Source organism: Gopherus evgoodei, chromosome 8, assembly GCF_007399415.2.
Source record: "Gopherus evgoodei ecotype Sinaloan lineage chromosome 8, rGopEvg1_v1.p, whole genome shotgun sequence".
Lineage (NCBI taxonomy): Eukaryota > Metazoa > Chordata > Testudines > Testudinidae > Gopherus > Gopherus evgoodei.
Window position 1 is genome coordinate 111,376,899 of NC_044329.1, and position 18,720 is coordinate 111,395,618.

Genomic DNA, 18,720 nt, shown 5'->3' on the forward strand with positions numbered 1-18,720 from the left:
GATTTGTAAAATGAGAAACCAGGAAACAATCGTGTGCAATTGTCAGCGCATGTGGCCGGCTGGGGCTGCTGTCGGCTGGGGCGGGGGCTGGCACTAGCCCGGCCCCCGCAGCCGTGCTCAAGGTGATCTGGCCTCGGGATGACAGCAGGATGAAAGAGGGCTGGGGTGGGCAGCCCTGTTCCCGCTGCCCAGGCTCTGTTCTACAAAGGCAGCGGTGATATTATTCATTACCAGTAATCTGCCATTATAACATTGACAAATGGTCCCTGGGCACCTGAGCGGCGGTTCCTGTACAGACCATAAAGCATGGGGACAGTTTAAATATGGACCTGTTCAGCGCGGGGCTCGGGGTGATCCATCTTCCCAGTGGGAACGCGTGCTGCAGGGCTGGCCAAAGGGGCCCGGACACCTCGAGAACAGGGGCTGCCCCCGCTGTGATTTCAGCACCCGCTTCCTGCGACAGGGCTCAGGATGTCGCCGTGCCATGGGGAGCTGCTGCCCTGGCATAGCCCCCTGCAGCCCGGTGCAGCCGCAGCACATCAAGCCAGCGTGCTTGGTGTTAGCGACCATGCTGCCATCCAAGGCCATGGCATGCAGGGCAGGGTCTGGCCAGTGGTGTTTGGTGTGGGTGCCTGGCTCCAGGGTGGGGTGACCCAAGCTGTAGTTCCTGCTCAGGGAGTAGTGTCTGTCGGTTGAGCCCCTTCCCTTCTCTCCCAGCCCCCAGTGGAGCCTGACACCTGCATGGCCGTACCTGCAGCATCGGAGGTGGGGGAGACGGGGGGACTTCACCTCCCTGATGCAGCTGCCTTGTGCCCCTTGCTGCCCCCCGGGCACTAGGGCAGCATCCCTGGAAACACTGACTCACGACAGCCCAGCTGCAGCCCGTGACGTTGTGGTGTCCATGTCCCATGTCTGGCTCTGGCTGTATGCGGGTGGGAGACCACGGAGCGTCTAGATGAGTCAGGATGTGATGTTTGCAACTCAGGAGTCAGCGCAGGCCCCCAGCCCCACTCTGGCACTAGGGGGCGCTGTGCTGCCATCTTTGGGCTGAGACGTGACCTGTGTCGGCATTCAATATCTTGGCACTTTTCATAAGCCTGGGAGCAGTGGCCCGGGGTCCCTGAGAAATTCCAGACAGGTCGTTCTGTTCTGCCTCTCCGAACTGCCCCGCAGCAGGGAATCGTCTCTCACGCTGTTGGGGAATGGTGCTGTGCATTGGGGAGCAGCTGCCACCTTCCACCCAGAGGTGGCTGCATTGCAGTGGTGGGGGAAAAGATCCTAGCTACCGGACAGGCTCCTTGGCTTTGTAAAGCTCCTTGGGAGAAAAGGCGCTGTCTGAATCTGAGCTGTTAGTCAGCGGAGACTCCGGAGTTCTCTCACCGAGGCACATGGTCCCCCTTCCCACCCTGTGCGGATTCCCCTGCCCACCCCCGGGGAGTCCCTGGAGGGCTCTGCGTGTACAAGTGCATACTGCTCGTCTATAGGCCTCAGCCCCATGGCCCCCGTGCGGCTGCAGCTGTGCAGTCACAAGTCCCGAGGGAGGAATTCACCATGGAGTGGGCACAGCACAGTTCAGTCCCAGGGAAAGGCCCGAGTCTGTCACACTGGCCTGGCAGCACCCGTGGGAGACCCACAGGCTCACACCTGGGTCTGGCTTTAAAAAAGCCAACTCCCTGGGGCGGATTCTGAGCCCCCTCTTGCTGGCTTGACAACGGTGGGGTTGCTCCTGGGGGGAGATCAGCATCTGGCTCTATGCGCCGGGGGCCTCGGGGGTGAAACGTGTGCTGACGGAATACGGATTGACACCGAGAAGCCTCAGAGGCTCTTCTCTGGTGGGGGAACAGGCTGAGAGCATAGACTAGCTGAAGGGGGAGCCGCTCGGTCGACTGTGGAGACGGGAGAGCAGGAGCGCCTCTTCTCGCTGTCTCAAGACATGAACCAGGCGGGATTCCATGGAAGGTGGCAAATTCCAACCCACAGCTGGTAGTGTGCCTGTGGAACTCACCGCCACAGGATGGCCCTGCAGCCAAGAACTTGGGGAGGCCCTGGACGGGGATCACAAGAACAGATGGAGGCGTTACCATGGCAATGCTAAAGAAAAGCCGTGTTTGGAGGGATAAAATCCTCCTGCTCCAGGGTTTAAGCCAGTCTGTAGTTCCCGGAGCCCGGATGAGACCTGGTGCAGGGAGCAGATTGTCTCCCATCTGCTTGGTGCAGGGTTCTTACACCAGCCTCTTAGCACATGGGTTGGCCAGTGTCGGAGACGGATCCTAGGCCAGATGGGCTCAGGTCTGGCGATTCCTAGGTGTCCCCAGGTGGTTCACTCCCTGCAGCGGCCTGGGCCTTGGGCTTGGGAGGGGGGTGGTTCTCTGAGCTGGGACAAACCCAGCAAAGGGGAGCACTAGGAGCCTGTCCGAGTAACCCCGCGCTGACCCCGTCCATACACACCACACAACAGCCCCTCCATCAATTGCATCTTATTATTACAATATCAATATACAATATTCCTACAATAACACCATCGATTTTCTCGTCAGAGGCTGCACCCACAGCTGCTTTCAAGAGGAGGGAGTTAATAGTGGCCTCATTAAAAATCTATAGCTTGCCCCCTCCCCCAAAAAGAAAAAGCAGTTTATATTCATTAGCGCTATTGAATATAAAGTAATATGTTTGTGTAGGACATTGGAGTAATGTGATAATCCGGCCATGTATCAGGGAGAAATCCACTTAGCAGCCCTGTCAGCTTGACAAGAAAAATGTGCCCATAAAGTCAGGAATACATTGAAGGGGAGAGAGGAAGAGCATGTGTGTGTGTGTGTGTGTGCGTGTGTGCATGTGTGGGTTGGACACCAGGTGTGTGTGTGTTGCACCACGTGTATTCATGCATGTTTGTGTGCACAGATGTGAATGTACATGTCTGTGTAGCACCAGGTGTGTATGTGTGCATGTGCATACGTGGGGGGGGACAACAGGTGTACAGGTGTGTGTGTGTGTGTGTGTGTGATCGTGTTTGTGCATGTGTGTGTGTACCTTCATGTAAGTGGCACTAGCTGTGTGTATGTATGTGTGTGGCCCCAGCTGTGCATGTGTGTGTGTGTGTGTACATACATGTGTGTGGCCCCAGCTGTGCATGTGTGTGGCCCCAGCTCTGTGTGTGTGTTTAGGTACATGTCTGTGGCCCCAGCTCTGTGTGTGTGGCCCCAGCTGTGTGTGCGGGTGTATATGTACGTGTGTGTGTGTGGCCCCAGCTGTGCATGTGTGTACGTACATGTGCACGTGTGTGACCCCAGCTGTGTGTGTGGCCCCAGCTGTGCATGTGTGTATGTATGTGTGTGTGGCCCCAGCTGTGTGCATGTGTGTACATACATGTGCATGGCCACACACACACACACAAGCACACACACACAACTGGGGCCACATGCACACACGTATGTACACACACACAGGCTGCAGCCACACACACACACACACACACACATATGTACACACAGGCACACGCACACAGAGCTGGGGCCACACACTGGGGACAGCTCTGTGTGTGTGTGTACATATGTGTATGTGTGTGGCCTCAGCTCTTTGTGCGTGTGTGTGTGGCCCCAGCTGTGCGTGCGTGTGTGTGCATGTGTGTAAGTAAGTGTGTGTGTGTACATATGTGTGTGTGTGCCTGTGTGTACGTACGTGTGTGCATGGCCGCAGCCTGTGTGTGTGTGTGTACATACGTGTGTGCATGTGACCCCAGCTCTGTGTTTGTGCTTGTGTGTACGTGTGTGTGTGTGTGGCCCCAGCTGTGTGTGTGTGCCTGTGTGTATATACATGTGTGGCCCCAGCTGTGTGTATATGTGTGTACATACGTGTGTGGCCCCAGCTCTGTGTGTGTGCCTGTGTGTACATACGTGAGTGTGTGTGTGGCCGCAGCCTGTGTGTGTGCCGTGTACATACATGTGTGTGTCCCGAGGTGTGTGTGTGTGTGTCCCCAGGTGTGTGTGCACAGCACCAGGCTGAGAGATGAGGAGCCGGCAGTCACAGCAGTGACCGTGCTGGGGCCCCGTTCCCCCCGGGTACGACCGGAGTGGGCGCACTGGACTCTGAGGGGCAGGCTCAGTCACGTCGGGTGAAACAAGGCCTAGGCCTCGCCCTGCGCTGGACCCTGCCCCACGGAGGGCCGCTCCCGGTTCCCAGCGCTGGGCCGGGGAGTCCCCAGGCGAACGCATGGGAGCTCCGGCCAGTGAGACTAGGAGGGCGGGACGGGGGGCCTGCGGGGTCAGGTTACCCAGAACCCGGCTGGGGAAGGGAGCAGTCGCTGCGCCATGGACATGCTTCCTGCACAGCCCGGGCCCCTTGGAACACGGCGGCCGAGGGGCTTCCAGCTCTCCTCCCAGCATGCCCTGAGGCAGGGCTGGCGCACGGTGCAGGACCACAGGCTTGCATGTCGCAGGGGCGTGGGCACCCTCGTGTTTGCAGAGTCCTCCCCAGAAGCGGGCTGGCTGCAGTGAACTGGCGCCTCCATTCGGGACGGGTGGTGACGCACTGGAGGGGGGTCAGAGAAGAGCCGCGGTTCGAAAACCTGCCTTCAGTGGCGGACTGCGGGAGCTCAGAGAGTTCAGTGTACAGAGCTGGTTCGGGGTGACGCGATCTCAGGCCGTAAGTACCCACGTTGGAACAAATATTTACCAAGGGGCTGCCAGGGCTTGCACGAGCCAGTGCCCGGGAGCTGAAGCCAGACAAATTCAGAGTGGGAACAAGGCGTCAGGGTCATGGTGGATTCTCCATCCCTGGCCATGTTTAACTCATGAGTGGCTGTTTCTCTAGCAGATCTGCCCAAGGATTTATTGTGGGCAGGTCTCTGGCCTGTGCTAGGCAGGGGGTCTGACGAGCTCCCCACGAGGGTCCCTTCCGGCCTGGGGATTTGGGGGTCGGTGACTCCTGCGTGTGGGAGGAGACGTCTGAGCTCCTCGCTGTAGCTTCCCAGACACAGGCAACGAGTGAGCCAGCAAGCTCTGCTCTGCGAGCCCCAGGCTGCAGTCCTGGCACACCAGGCTTTGCTTCCCCGCCTTGCCTCCAGGCCTGCGAGGCAGCGTGCCCAGGGTGCCCCTTAGGGATGGGGCAGCTGAGGACACGCCCAGAGAGCAGGTGAATGCAGAGCCTGTCCCGCTCTAGTAAACCCTGAACATTTTCCACCAGCTACTGCTACCAACCCCTTGCCACCCCCAAAGTAACAAGACAAGAAACTGTTAAAGGAATCCACACACACCCCACAAAACCCTCCCCCATGCAGAGATTTCCCAGGGACGGGAGAAGATCCGGACTCCATGGACCCCTACGCACTTGGCAGAGCTGATCCATTAGACATGGAAGGTGCCCAGATCCCCAGAGATGGGCATAAGCCCAGAGCCCTAAGGGTCGCTGGTATTTCTGCATTCAGGCTTAGGGGACTCAGGAGCCTGTTGTCAGGAGGTCTGTGTGCATCACAGACATGCCACCAAGCCATCTCCCCTATGAGAAGGGTTTGCCTCGCTATAACGCGCCCGCGGGGTAGTGATGGCACAGGGGGCATCACAACCTTCCTGGCCATGGCCCCAGAGTGAGGGGCCGGGAGAGCTGCAGAGTGTGGGTGCAGAGCAGAGAGGGTTTCCAGGCTCGGGATGGGATGCTGAAAGCTCTGAAAAGGGTCACAGCTGTTCTCTGGGTGCCCTCCCCACCTTCTCTGGGCACCCCACTGGGGTGTTGTGCGCATGGCAGAGCCGCTGCCGGCCTGCGGGCTCCCCTGAGGAAGGGTGACGCACGGAGAAAGCTGCCCCACCAGCGTGCTCCCAGGTTGTCGATTGCCATTTTTGTCATAGAAATTCCTTGCACTGGGCACCGCCGGGCAGCTTTGGAGGAGTCCGTAGTGCAGCTAATTCCCCAAACAGCCATCTGACGGGGTGGTTTTAAAAGCCACTTTGTTTTTTTTCTTTGGAGTTTATGAAAATCTCCCACTCTAATATCCCGAGAGCCAGCCTATAATTGTGTTATTAAATCAATCGCAGCGGATTACATTGTAAAATCAATAGCCGGCTGTAATTGCATATTAGAAAGTTGTTCTGCTGTTGGGGAGGTTTCTTTACATGGATAATTGTAATAAGCGTGTTTACCTTAGCGCTGATTTGGAATCAGCCGAGCTAAATGACTTATGACAGGCTTTGCGCTCCAGCACGATCACAGGCTTGTGTTCTTAGGGGTGTGCGGGGGGCATTCCTACTCGGGGGGACCCGTCTGACGTCTGCATCTCACGGGCCTGCGCGAGCCCCAGCGAGCCCAAGAACGGCCGTGGTGAAGCCACGGGCAGCCTCCCTCGGAGCTCTAGGGCCTGGGCGCTAGGGACGTTGTGGCTCTGGATGGAATTTGCGGCATGTTTCCAAGAGGCCGGGGCAGGGGGTCATGACACGCTGGAGCAGGGGCTGCCGGTCAGCGCTGCCTGGTCGCCGTTAGTTAACGCATTCGTTAGTGGTTTGGAAGTGGGGAAGTGCAGCACACTGGCGGGGCAGGGTATGGGCTGGAGGCTGAAGCACAGGACGACGGCTCCGGCTGCAGCCCTGAGAAGGCACTGCCGGCCGTGCCACGGGGTCTGGGTTTGGCTGCCTGTCGTCCCAGTGGTATCTGTTGGCACCAGCCCAAAGCGTAGCTCTGCCGCCGGAGCTGTGAGTGCCCTGGATTTGTGTCTGCGCCTGGGGGGGCTCCGTCTTTGGACAGGGAACAGCAGCTGGCTGGGGGGGTAGGTCTGGATATGGCTGCTGCGTGGCTGCCTCACTGCAGGGCCTGCCCAGGGAGTTCACGAAGCCTCTGGAACAGCTTGGGAGGGGAGGATCTCGAGACAGTGCCAGCCACACGGCCACAGCCTCCCCAACAGACCCGCTCAGCCGGCCCTGGCTGGAGCAGGGAGTGGGGAGCGAGGCCAGGCCAGTCCGCGGTGCACCGGGATTCCAGCCAGGCCAGATTCTCTCTCCCGTGGTACTGGCAGCTGGGAAGAGCTTAGCACACATGCCTGGTTCTCCGGGCTCGCTCCCCCGGCGTTTCCCTTGTGCCCTGGCTGGCGAAGCCTCCAGCGTGTGACGTGAAGCGTGAGCAGATGACAGTCCCCAGTGGATTCTCAAGGCTGGCGCGAGCCCCGGGCAGGCAGGGGCAAGGGCGGCTGTTCCCCTGTGTGGGGCCGGGGGAGCGGCTGGTTGGGGCTTTCCGTGAGGCCTGATGTACTCCCCTTGTTTCCTGACCCAGGAACTGAACTCTGCTGTGCCTTGGGTCCGAGCTGGGCACTTGGAGGGGGCACTGTGCTGGCCTGGCCCGGCTGGGGAGCAGTCAGTGGTGTGGGTAATGCTCCGTTGGACAAGGGAGCTGCGGGACCAGGGGAGAGATGGCGAGGGCGTCAGGTGGCCCATGTTCCCAGCCCTCCCTCCCTCCCTCGCGTGGGCGTGGGGCAAGAACACCTGCTGGAGCTGTCCAGGTGCCACCCTCCGGGCAGGCCCAAACCCCGCCTTAGCTCTGCGTTCTGTACCACGACTGCTCCAACCCAGGACTGCAGGTGAGCTTCTCTGGTGCTGTAACAGCCTCGCCACGGCCTCCAACCTGTCTCACCACCCCGGGGAGCTGCCTTGGCACCAGATGGGCCCTTGCATCAGCAGTCATAGCAGCATTCAGGTTCCTCCCCATCCTAAAGGACCCATCACCCCTCCCAGGTCCACAGGCCCTGGTTCCAGGCCAGCCTGCCTGCGCCTTCATTTTCCTCTTGCTGTCTGGAGAGCGTTTCCCTCCCGCCTGGCTGCTCCATCCCAGCTCTGCCTGGAGTCTGACCCAGGTCCCACCCGCACACCCTGCCCCTCTGGGCATTCGCCAGGGGGCTTGTCTGCCTCAGATAGGAGCCCTCAGGCCAAGCCTGCCCTCTTCCTTACCGCAGACCTGTGGCCTTGTGTCATGGCCCCATCAGCTCTCCCAGGCTGGGCCTGGTCGGTGGGCATTGCTGCAAGTGGGCAGGTGATTCACGGGTGCCCCACACGACGGGCCGCCATGCTGCTGGAGGTCCCTGGGGTGAGACCTAGCGCTGCGTCCCAGCCCGCGGGTGGCGCCTTGCACAGGAGTTGGGATGTTATTGTCCTGGCCAGACTCCCCGTTGGATAATTCCAGCCTTGGAGCCATGGTCCCTATTGTATCCATGGCGGGTTACGCACGGGCGCATGGAGCGTTTGCAGGTTGTGCAGTTCTGCCGGCCGTGCACACGCCCTGCACCGTGTACTCATGATTTCATGCGAGGTGATAAAGGGCATGGCAAGCCCCAGCGTCTCCGGTTCCTTCTCAGCGCCCATGGTCTAAGTGAAGTGCTTCCTCTCCTCTTGTCCTTGTGCCGCACTTTCCAAGACTTTACAAACATGCCCTCGGTGCTGTCCATAGCTTGGAGTTCCCCTGTTCGCTTTCACCTTTTCCTTTCATACCAGAGTTAGAACTTGGGACATCGCTTTGGTAGTGTCTCCTGCCAAATATCCATCCCCCTCCCAGTACCCGGGCCAGTACCCGGGTTCTGGATTATGCTGAAGACTCTGGGGTCCAAATCGGTGCTTCCTGCGATGAGCACCACTGCTGCCTGTACTGCTTGGGGGAAGCGGACATCATGTCCAGAGGCAGGATCTGCTTCTCCGTTCCCACCCGTACTCGGGAGACTGGGGTCTCTGCCTCAGGAAACACCTTATGGACGCTGTCATGGGACCGGGATCAGATCCTGGCCGGGGAACCCCCCCTGCACATTGGTCTGTGCAAGTGAAGAGCGCCCCTCCACCGCAGAGCCTTCCTGGGGCACCAGTGCATGGACCCCATGCCGGGGCCTGGCCATGGACAAGGAAGCATGTGCATAAGCCTGGCAGTGAGTCTAAGAAGGATTCGGCACTGGCCACGATGGAGCTGCGTGTTCCATCGGTCGCACCGATGACCAGATCTGCTGGTACCGATCACGGATCCTGCGACTCCACCAGCTCCCACTGCACCAAGTCCCAGGAAACATTGGTCCCCAGACAGATGCAGTTCCCGGGAGCGTCCAGCACCCTCGTTGGCCCCAGGAAGACTTGGAAGCACCCCAGGTCCCCATAGTTGTTTGCACTGGAGGGACTCTGGTCTCCACAGGCCCCGAGCCGATCCCCAAATCAAAAGGACCCTTCCCCCGCTATGTTCCTGCCCCCCCCCCCCCGTTACAGCGGTTTGAACAGCTCCACCCCTTGGCGAGATTCCTGACTCTGATGATCCGGATCAGACATGTTCCCCCGCTCCCATTCCCAAAGCATGATTCCCAGGAGGTTCCAGCGGCACCGGGCAGTTCCCCATCTTCTTACCCGCGGAGTTGGTATTCAGCACCATGGTCACAAGCTACACAACAATGGGGTCAAATGGCGCTTGTGGCCCCAATATTCACCCTTGGAATGGTCCCGCTGGGTTCAGGGGACTCCCCCACGTCACACCACCACAGCCCTCGTTGGGCAGGCGCTCTGACATAGCTCTGGAGAGCTCATCAGTTAGCCCGACGGTACCAACAGATCCGGAGAATCATCCCTCGTCTTCTCCAGACACAGCCCCTCTTCAATCCCCTGCTCCCCACCAGATGGCTAGCGCCAGTGCCAAGCATTGCTGTGAGAATGGTGTGTGTGCACGTGAGCATGCATGCACTGTCCGTGTGTGTGCGCACACATGCTCGGTGTGTGCAAGTGTGCACACTGGGTACGTGTCTGCATAAGCATGTGCGTGCACATTGTGTGCGTGTGCCCTGGCTTGTGACACTAGTGCTTCAGTGTGAAACACGGGCTATGCGCTGGCGTGTGACATTAGTGCATCGGTGTGAAACGTAGGGGCTGCGCTCTGGCGTGTGACACTAGTGTGTTGTGAAACGCAGGAGCCATGCGCTGGCATGTGACACTAGTGTGTTGGTGTGAAACACAGGGGCCACATGCTGGTGTGTGATACTAGTGCATGTATGTGACACTACTGTGTCAGTGTGAAACACAGAGGCCATGCACTGGTGTGCAACACTAGTGCATCAGTATGAAATACAGGCCACACACTAGTATGTTATGCTAGTGCATTGGTGTGAAATGCAGGGGCCATGCACTGGTGTGTGACACTAGCATGTGAGTGTGACCCACAGGGGCTGTGCAGTGTGACAGCAGTCTCCTGATGGAGTAATCCACACGGATTAGGAGTCTGCCCCCCTAGCTTCTTTCCGCCTCGCCATGAGTGGTGTAAGTAGCCACACTTCTCCTTCAGCCTCGACACTGCGGTGCGCCGCCAGCCGAGCGCCCGAGAAACGCCCTCTCCCCGGGCCCCGCTGGCGGACGTCACCCCTCTGACGTCAGAGCAGGGACACTTCCCAGAAGCCCAGGCTGAGTTTGACGTGGTTTAAACCAATTGGAGAGCAGCATGCAGATGAAGTCTAGACAATGCTTTGACGATTGGCTGAGCTGCCTCTGTTGTCACCGTCTCCGCACTGAGCAAGGCACCAATGTCAATTCATCCTGGATGCTGGTTTTGAAGGTTTTCCCGATATTCGGTTTTTTCGATTTCCTACGCCATTTCCGAAGGAATAACGTGGCACCCGGCTCAGGCCACCTCTCCAGCCGCTGCTGGGCCCCCGGCCCCCCTGAACTGCCCTGAGCAGCCTGGATACAGGGGGGAGATGGAGGCACGGCCACACCCTGTGGCAGAGCTGGGAATGGACCCAGGTCTCCGGTCCCAGCCCAGCCTCGCTCATGGCTAACCGGGAACTTTCTCTCATTGTGGCATTCGGCGCTCTGTGAAACGCAGCAGGGAAACTGGCTGATAACAGCACTTTGTGTACCTGGCAGGGGTCTCGTGTCCTCAGCCCCAGGGTACACACAGGGAAACTGAGGCACAGAGCGGCGGCTGTGACCTGTCCAGTGGCGGAGGCAGGCGTACAGCCCAAAACTCATTCATAGCTGTTGCAGCCCGCAGAAACCGCTGTGGCCATTTGGTCTGACCTCCTGCGTCGCCCAGGCCAGAGCCCGGCCCGCACGGCTGCGCCCAGCCCATCCCTTCTGGTCCGGCGAGAGCAGAGCCTGTGGAAAGAGGCGGCTTAACCCCAGCCGCCTGGGTTGACCCACTTGGTGACGCTCCCACCAGAAGAACAGGCGTGCCGTGCCGTCACCGCCTTTCTGCCCTCGGAGCTGGCTTGGGCACTGATCCCAGGGAGTGGAAGGGAGACAATGCAGCTGCCACCTGGTTCCCGGGGGAAGGATCTCTTCCTCCCAGCCCTGCTGTCGGGGTGTCGCTGGGAACCAGAGGGAGGCAGCTGGCTGATGGTGGCCTGTCCCTGTGAAAGGGAGGGAGTAGGGGCTAGTGGTTAGAGATGGTGGCCTGGGTTCCAGTCCCGGTGCTGCAGTGCAGTTGCTGTTTGACGGGGGCTCAGGCCCGGCCCTGGGCAGGGGGAACGGGAGGAAATGGTTGTAAAGCGCAGGACGCCTGGGCTGGGACGGCTGCACTCCGTGATTCCCCAGCAGCGTGGGGTTGTGAGCCCTCCGCTGGGCTGGGGGCGGTCCTGGTGCAGCCCTGTCTGTGACCCACCAAATGAGCAGTGGGTTTCTTTCTTCCAAGGGGACAAGTTCTCCCCGTGGTCGCTAGCGAAGAGCGACTGGCAAAGGCCTTGGGTCACTGGCACACACTCCGGCCTGTCCTCCCTCGTGGGAAAGGAGAGACAGGTGGCGAGCGGCAGGTCTGTTACAGAGCCATGCAGTGGGCTGGGCTCCTGGGCAGGAGAGTCACCTGCACTGCGAGTGTCTCAGGGTGTGCGTGGGGAGAGACTGGTGCTGGCACATGGAGGGTAGAGAAAACTCGATCTTTCCGTGTGGTCTGGGAATGGCTCATCATGGGAACCCCTCGCCCCCCATAAGCCCCTCGCTTGGGAAAGAAGCTGTCTAAATTCCCAGCACGGACAGACTGCCGTCTGCCTGAGTCCTTCTGCAGTGCCCATCCCCATGGCATCGAGCCTCAACTCCGGGCCCTGCTCGGCCTGCACCCGTGTGTGGGCGGAGGCGAGTAGGTGCAGTCCCAGCAGGAGGGAGGAGTGGGTGAGCAGTGGGGAGAGGGAAGGACCTGAATGCGAGAGGGGGGTGTAGGGACACCAGGCTCCCACCCCCCCGTCAGCCCTGCCAGGCGTTCCTGGCTGTTGTGAGGCCGGGGGGATAGGTTGGCCATTCAGGATGAGCTTGGGGCTGGACGTTGCTGCTGGGGGTTGGGGCAGGAGCTGGGGCTGGGGCTGGTGGGTTTTCTGGTGGCACGTCCCGGCTCGTGTCGTTCCAGGGGTGGCACCACTGGCGTGTCTGAGCGGCTGTGTCTGAGCTAGGCAGAGGCGCTGGGGCTCCCACGGGGCCGATCCGGCCAGGTGGGGGCATGGAACGACCATACACAGCAGTTTGGTGCCCGGGGAGTCACCGCGCAGTTGCACTGCCCCACAGAGCCCTCGCTCCCCGGCCGGGCCACAGCAGGAGGCAGAGTCCTTGCCTAGCTTGGCGGCTGGGGAGGGGGGCCCTTGAGCATGCGGTAGGGTGCAGGGGGCTGCACCTGACTCCAGGTGGGCAGGGTTGTCCCAGTGGTGTTGGCGGGCACCCGGAGCACCCAGGGCTCACGCCCCATGCTGCATGGCTCCCCATAGCTAAGCTGCCCGCCCCAGGGCAGCCCTTCGGACCCTGCCCACTTCCCCCGCTCCAGCACCCAAAGGCTTAGCGGCAAGATCAAAGCCTCTTCCCAGTGTTAAGTGGCTGCCGGTGGCACCTGGCAGCAGTGGGCAGGGGCTCTGCCTGATCCCGGTGCACAACACTCTGTCACCAGCCCGGCTGCTGGCGCCGAGACAGTGAAATATGGACACAATTAGCCCGGATGCAGTTCAATTATGATAAACAGCGTTTGCACCCTTTAAGCCGTGATTAAAAGGCCTCCTTCCATTGATAGAGAGACCTAATTTCACATGATTATCGCTCCACACTGGTTATAAAGCACTCCCTGGATTTACCCGCCCGAGATGAATGTGGAGGCGTCTTTATCATTTACACATCAGTAATGATGCGGCTTTCCCTCGCCCAGCACATCCATCCGCTGTGCCCCCCCTCGCCCCCCGCCGGTGTGGCACACTCGCCCCACGGCAGCCGGGCCCCGCTGCCACACGCAATGGGCAAAGTCACCCTTACGGTAGCAGCCTGATGAATGGCCGGGCAGTAATGAAATGGAGACATCAAGGCGTGGGGCGAGGAAGAGAGAGTGGTAATCAGAGGGAGGGGAGCTGTCCCGAGCGGAGGGGAGCGGGAAGAAGGATCGCCTCTCTGCTGTGTGCTGTCAAGGGAGAAATTACACATTTACTCTTGCTTTTTCTTAAGGAGACGGCCCCCATAGATCAAAACAGGGGTTTACAAGCCAATTTTCGACATGAAATATAGACACCAGGAATCAATTTAAGCCCTGCTTCTATTTTAGCAAACGGTGCCTGCGTTTAGTCCCAGGTAAATAACACAAGCAGGCGCCATTCCTCCCGCCTCGCCATGCGGCCTCCCTACCCCAGCACCGGCCCAGCTCGCCAGGGCCAGTCCCGCCTCCGGCAAAGGCAGCACCGGCCCCGCCAGCCCGGCCCTGCTCGGAGCACAGCGCCTCCCCAGAGCTGGTGATTGCCGTCAGTGCCGGGCAGGGAGTTCTCTGGGGGATGCTCCCCCCGGCCCTTGGCATGAGAGTCAGGGCCTGCAAGGGAATGTGGGGTTGGCCAGTGGAACTCCTGGCCACAAGCAGGTCAGAGGATTGGATGCTTGGGTTGGATAATTGAATCTTGGTCCCTGCGGGAGCTGAGCTTGGGGACACCAGCATGTGGAGGGCCCCACTGAGATCAGGGCCCCGCTGGGGTGGGCTCTGCCCAGCCAGCCCCAGCCCTAGGACGAAGGGTGGGAGGGGAAGAGACAGGGCCGAGGCAGGGGGCAGTCGCAGCTGGCCAGGTGCGCTGTGGGAGCAGGGTGCCGGCCTGTCCAGTGACCAGGGTCCAGCTCCCAGACCGGCTGGGCCCCTGGGCCAAGGCAGCGAGCCTCGGGGCCGCCCCTGCCGCTGGCTTAGGGAGGGGAGCAGAGTCCAGGGAATCGGCAGCTCTCAGGCAGGAGCAGGATGGCAGCACGGTCGTACCGGGCTAGGCGCGTGCAGATGGAGCACCTCACGCTGGGGGTGAACACTGGGCCCAGGGAGAGTCGTGAGACCCATGGAGAGTGGGGGTGGGGCGGTGGGGAGCGTGGGAGGGGTTGGCAGTGGGGATCCGGGGGTGGAGCAGGGGGGAGTGCGAGGGTGGGGTCCTGCAGAGCGATTGGGGGCCACATGGCAGGGCTGGGGCTACCCCAATCCCTGGGAGATGATTGAGGGCCATGGGGGCCCAGGGGCTCACGGCATGGCCCCTGGGCGGCTGTGAAGTCACGGGGGGGGGATGTGACAGCCCCCTGGGCACGGATGGGGCCACAGGTGCAGTAGGTGGCTGCTCTCTAGCGACTCCCACTGACTGGTCCGTGGGCCCACGGGGTGGGTGGGCACCATCCGTCCCTCCCAGAGGCACCATGTGCTGGGACATGTGGCTCCAAGGGCTGCCTGGGGATTGCGCTCTGCCTCCGCCACCTCCTCTCCCATCACGGCTGCTGCTTCCCTGGCCAGGGCCCAGCCCGTCCCCACCCGCTGGCGCGTCCGTCCCAGGGCTCGGCCTCCCACAGCCCTGCCGGCAGGAGAGGGTCTGGCCAGGCCCTGCAGGCACTGCCTCTGGGGGCACTTGCTGGGGACCCAGGCCCAGATCCTCAGAGGGGGCAGGTCCCGAACCAGCCCTGAGTTCAGTGGGCATTAGGGGCCCACGTACCCTGGAGGAGCTGCACCCCTTGCTGCTGGCTGTGTGTGCTGAGCACCAGCTGCGGGACTGGCCTGCAGGGGGCATGGGGCACGTTACACGCAGCGCCCCCCGATGGCTGCAGGTCTGGCCTGCCCCATGTGCAGGGTGTGTGTGGCATGTGGCACATTGCACACAGCGCCCCCCGATGGGGGCTGCAGGACTGCCTGGCCCCACGTGCAGGGGGCGTGAGGCACATTACACGCAGCGCCCCCCGATGGTGGCTGCAGGTCTGGCTGACCCCATGTGCAGGGTGTGTATGGCACGTTACATGCAGCGCCCCCCAATGGTGGCTGCAGGACTGGCCAGCCCCATGTTCAGGGGGCATGGGGCAGGTTACACTCAGCACCCCCCAATGGTGGCTGTGGGTCTGGCCAGCCTCACGTGCAGGGGGCATGGGGCACGTTACATGCAGCACCCCCCAATGGTGGCTGCGGGTCTGGCCAGCCCCATGTGCAGGGGGCGTGGGGCACATTACATGCAGCGTCCTCCCGATGGTGGCTGAAGGACTGGCCAGCCTCACGTGCAAGGGGCGTGGGGCACGTTACACGCAGTGCCCCTGCTGCTGGCTGCAGGACTGGCCGGCCCCACGTGTGCGTGTGCAGCAGTGGGTCGCCTGGCAGGCTGCCGAGTCGCTCACCCCACTGGAATGCAGATTTCCTGCCCGGGCCCAGCTGAGCAGGACGAGGCAGGATGTGAGCTGCTCGGGCCGGGGCCTCCTGCAGCCTGCCAGAGTCACAGCCGGTGCCGGGAGCTGGGCAGGGCGCTCCCGGGGCTGGCGGGGGGGAGTGTTACAGGGGAACTAACTCAGGGAGGGGACAGGGCCAGACAGGTGCAAAGGGAGGAACAGCCCCAGGGAGACCCCCTGCAGGCCCGGGCCCAGGAGCTGCTGGGGGGCTGGCAGATCCGAGCTGCACTGCTCAGCCTGGGGGTGGCACTGGGGGCCTCGCTCCCTGCCCCAAGTGTGTGACGGGGGTTGCTTGGGGACAGTGCAGGCCTTGGCCTGGGGGACAGAGGCTGCTGTGGGATTCACCCAGGAGAATCCCAGGAGCTGTCGTGCCAGGGAGGCTGGGGAATCAGCCCCCAGACTTGACCCAGACCCAGGGGTGGGGGCGCAGGGAAGGAGGCTGCTCCCAGACGGGAGGAGATGGCAGAGCCTGGCGGTGCGCAGCTAGATCAGGGTTAGTGAGGGTCCCTCGGACTGCCAAGCTGGTTATTATCGTAGGGCCCAGGGGGGTTGTGATCATAGGGCCCGGGAGGTTGAGACTGTAGGGCCCGGGGGGTGGGGTTACTGTAGGGCTGGGACCCTGGGGGTCATGATCGTAGGGCTGAATGTGGGGTGGGGTTAATCGGTGGCTTTTTTTAGAGGCGTTTAATCTGGAGCGTAACGACCTCACCGCGGCTGCTTGGGGTGGGGTCACTGGCAGGTATCTCCTGGGGGCTGCTGGACAGCAGTGGGGGCCGTTTGCGCTTCCCAGGCAGGCCGTGTGCCCTGTGGGCAGGCGATAAGCACACGCTCTGGCCTGCGTCCCGTGGCCACGGGCCAGCAACATGGGCAGGAGGGCCCCGGAGCGTCTGCACAGGCCAGCCACTCGCCGTTCCCGCCGTCAATCCACAGAGCCGCCCACCGGCTGGGTACGCCCTAGGGCTGCGTTTCGACCGCCCGGGCGCTGCCCATGGTGGGGGCTGGCTCAGCCCAGCGCCGGGCCCTTGGCGAGGTGCCAGGCGCAGGGTCACCCAGACCTCACCCCGGCTCTGCTCTCTCCCCAGATGACTGTAAGAACATCGCGAACATCATGAAGACGCTGGCCCATAGAGGCTTCATCTTCAAGCAGACCTCCAAACCCTTTTGATCGGCGGGGCGGGCCGGACAGGGCTGCATGCGGCCGGCTCCTCCGCTGCGGGAGGACGGGCGATAGCATTCAAACGGCAACCGAGGACAGAGGCGACGCCACACCCAGCTCCGCTGTTACGCCAGTAGAGGTTGTATATATGGAAAGGAAAATCTGTGTAGACCTGACGTGGATCCCCCTGTCTGGGCCGCTCCGGCCATCGCCCGCCATGCCCCCGGAGCCGCCCAGGGCGCTAGCAGCACCTGGTTAGAGCCGTAGTTCCTTCGTCTTTCTTCGCCCCTGGTTTCCGTTACCCCTCGCGCCCCCCAGCCATGGGTCGCCCTCTTTCTTTTCTGTGTTTGTTTCCCTTTCGCCGGGCACTGCCGGGCGACCCGCTGGGGCTGCGTGGGAGCTCCAGCCTGACGTGGCCGTGGGAGCCGTGCCCCCGCCCTGCCCTGCCCCTCTCCCCATTGCAGTGAACACTAACCCCGCTCCCCTGTGTGTGTCAGTAACCCGGCTTTCTGCTCCAGCTCAAGTGCCTGTATTCTCTGCCTGCCGGCTTCCAGCCAGGGCTCTGGGAACGGGTGGGGGCGGCATGTGCCTCTCCAAGGGGGCGGGTGGGGGCTCCTGCCCAGCCCCCCCACTCGCCCCTGCCGAAGCGATTCCAGCTCCTGGGGGCACCAGGTCCATTGCTGGCAGTGGACACACCAGCGAGTGCTGGCACAGAACGACGGTCATTCCTCTGCCCCCCACGGTCCCACCGCTCCAGGCACGGGGTCCGTCCGTTGCGTGAGCCCCTCCCCTGCCCACCCACCTGGGCTGCAGCTCTGCCCTCACCTGCCCTGTTCCCCACGGTCCGGGCTCTCCCCGTCGCAGGCTCCCTGCCGAGCTCAGCAGCAGCTGGCTTGTTGCCTCTTCCCTTCCAACTAGGGGCTCTTGGGCCCCGTCCTTCAGGTGGGTTTGGGGGCAGGCGTGGGGCAGGCCCCATCCCCCTCAGAGCCCCAGGGCCATGGAGCTCCTGCAGATCAGCCAGGACTCCAGATCCCTGCTGAGCCGAGCCTGCGCCTGGCGCTGGCCCATGGAGATGCTGCAGCGCCAGTGCCCGTGGTCAAGTGGCAGTGGGACCCGCCAGCACCCAGGCTCCCTCCCGCCCCGCAGCCAGGGGCTGAGCCGGCTCGGTCACCAGAAAGAAAATACAGGCACTGAACATAGCAGTAACCAACTGCATGGTGTGTGGTGTTCAGCTCAACCAGCCGATAATGCAAACCCACCATCCTCATCGTCTAGTTATCCTGAGCCTTGCTGTAAATGTGCCACATGAATAAAGTTTGGGGGAAAAGGCGCCTGTATGTGCACGTGTGTGTGTGTGCACGTATGTGTGCCCCCTGCCCCCCTGCTGCTCACCAGGCGCCACGTGAGGGGCGCCACGTTACGGTCCCTGCCACCAGCTCGGTGAGCGCCCAGAGCCAGCCCAGATGCCGTGGGGATGGGCAGGGTGCACCTGCTGCTCCGAGGGGCGACCTCTCCCACCCACTAAGCAGCTTGCAGAGAGGTGATGAGGCCACGTGCCGAAGGGAGCGACTTGGCACCAGGCTGCCATGTCGACGGGGGAGGGTGCTGGTGCATTTCCCAGCCTGCCCGTCTGCCACGCACCACCCTCCCGGCCAGCCCAGGCACAGTGCTGAGCCCAGCGGCCCTGCAGCCACCACGCCAGGCTGTTAGCAACATGCCCATCGAACAGCACACCCCCCACCCCACAGCTTACTGAGAGCTGCCCCCCACCCACCACAGCCCTTAATTCAGCTACTGCCACCCTCTGAGCCTGGCCCAGGCCAACCCCAGGCCCTGCTTTGGGCAAGCTGGCCACGCCCCGGGGAGCAGCAGTAATCAGGGGTGCCTGTCTGGAGGCAGCACAAGGTTGGGGGGGGGGGGCAGCCGGGCCGCAGCGCCCCAGTGTGGGGAACCTTGGAGAGGGGC

At 61.8% G+C, this 18,720-nt stretch overlaps 1 protein-coding gene across 2 annotated transcripts in view; it reads left to right on the forward strand.

Moving 5' to 3' along the window:
- The window catches only part of ERI3 (ERI1 exoribonuclease family member 3), a 234,675-nt gene extending 216,590 nt beyond the window's left edge, over positions 1-18,085 (forward strand). For both annotated transcript variants that reach the window (XM_030573808.1, XM_030573809.1), the window contains one exon: positions 16,682-18,085. In XM_030573808.1, coding sequence (XP_030429668.1) covers positions 16,682-16,764 — 83 coding nt within the window. In that variant the 3' untranslated portion in view covers positions 16,765-18,085. The remainder of the gene's footprint in view (positions 1-16,681) is intronic.
- The last annotated feature ends 635 nt before the right edge of the window (positions 18,086-18,720 follow it).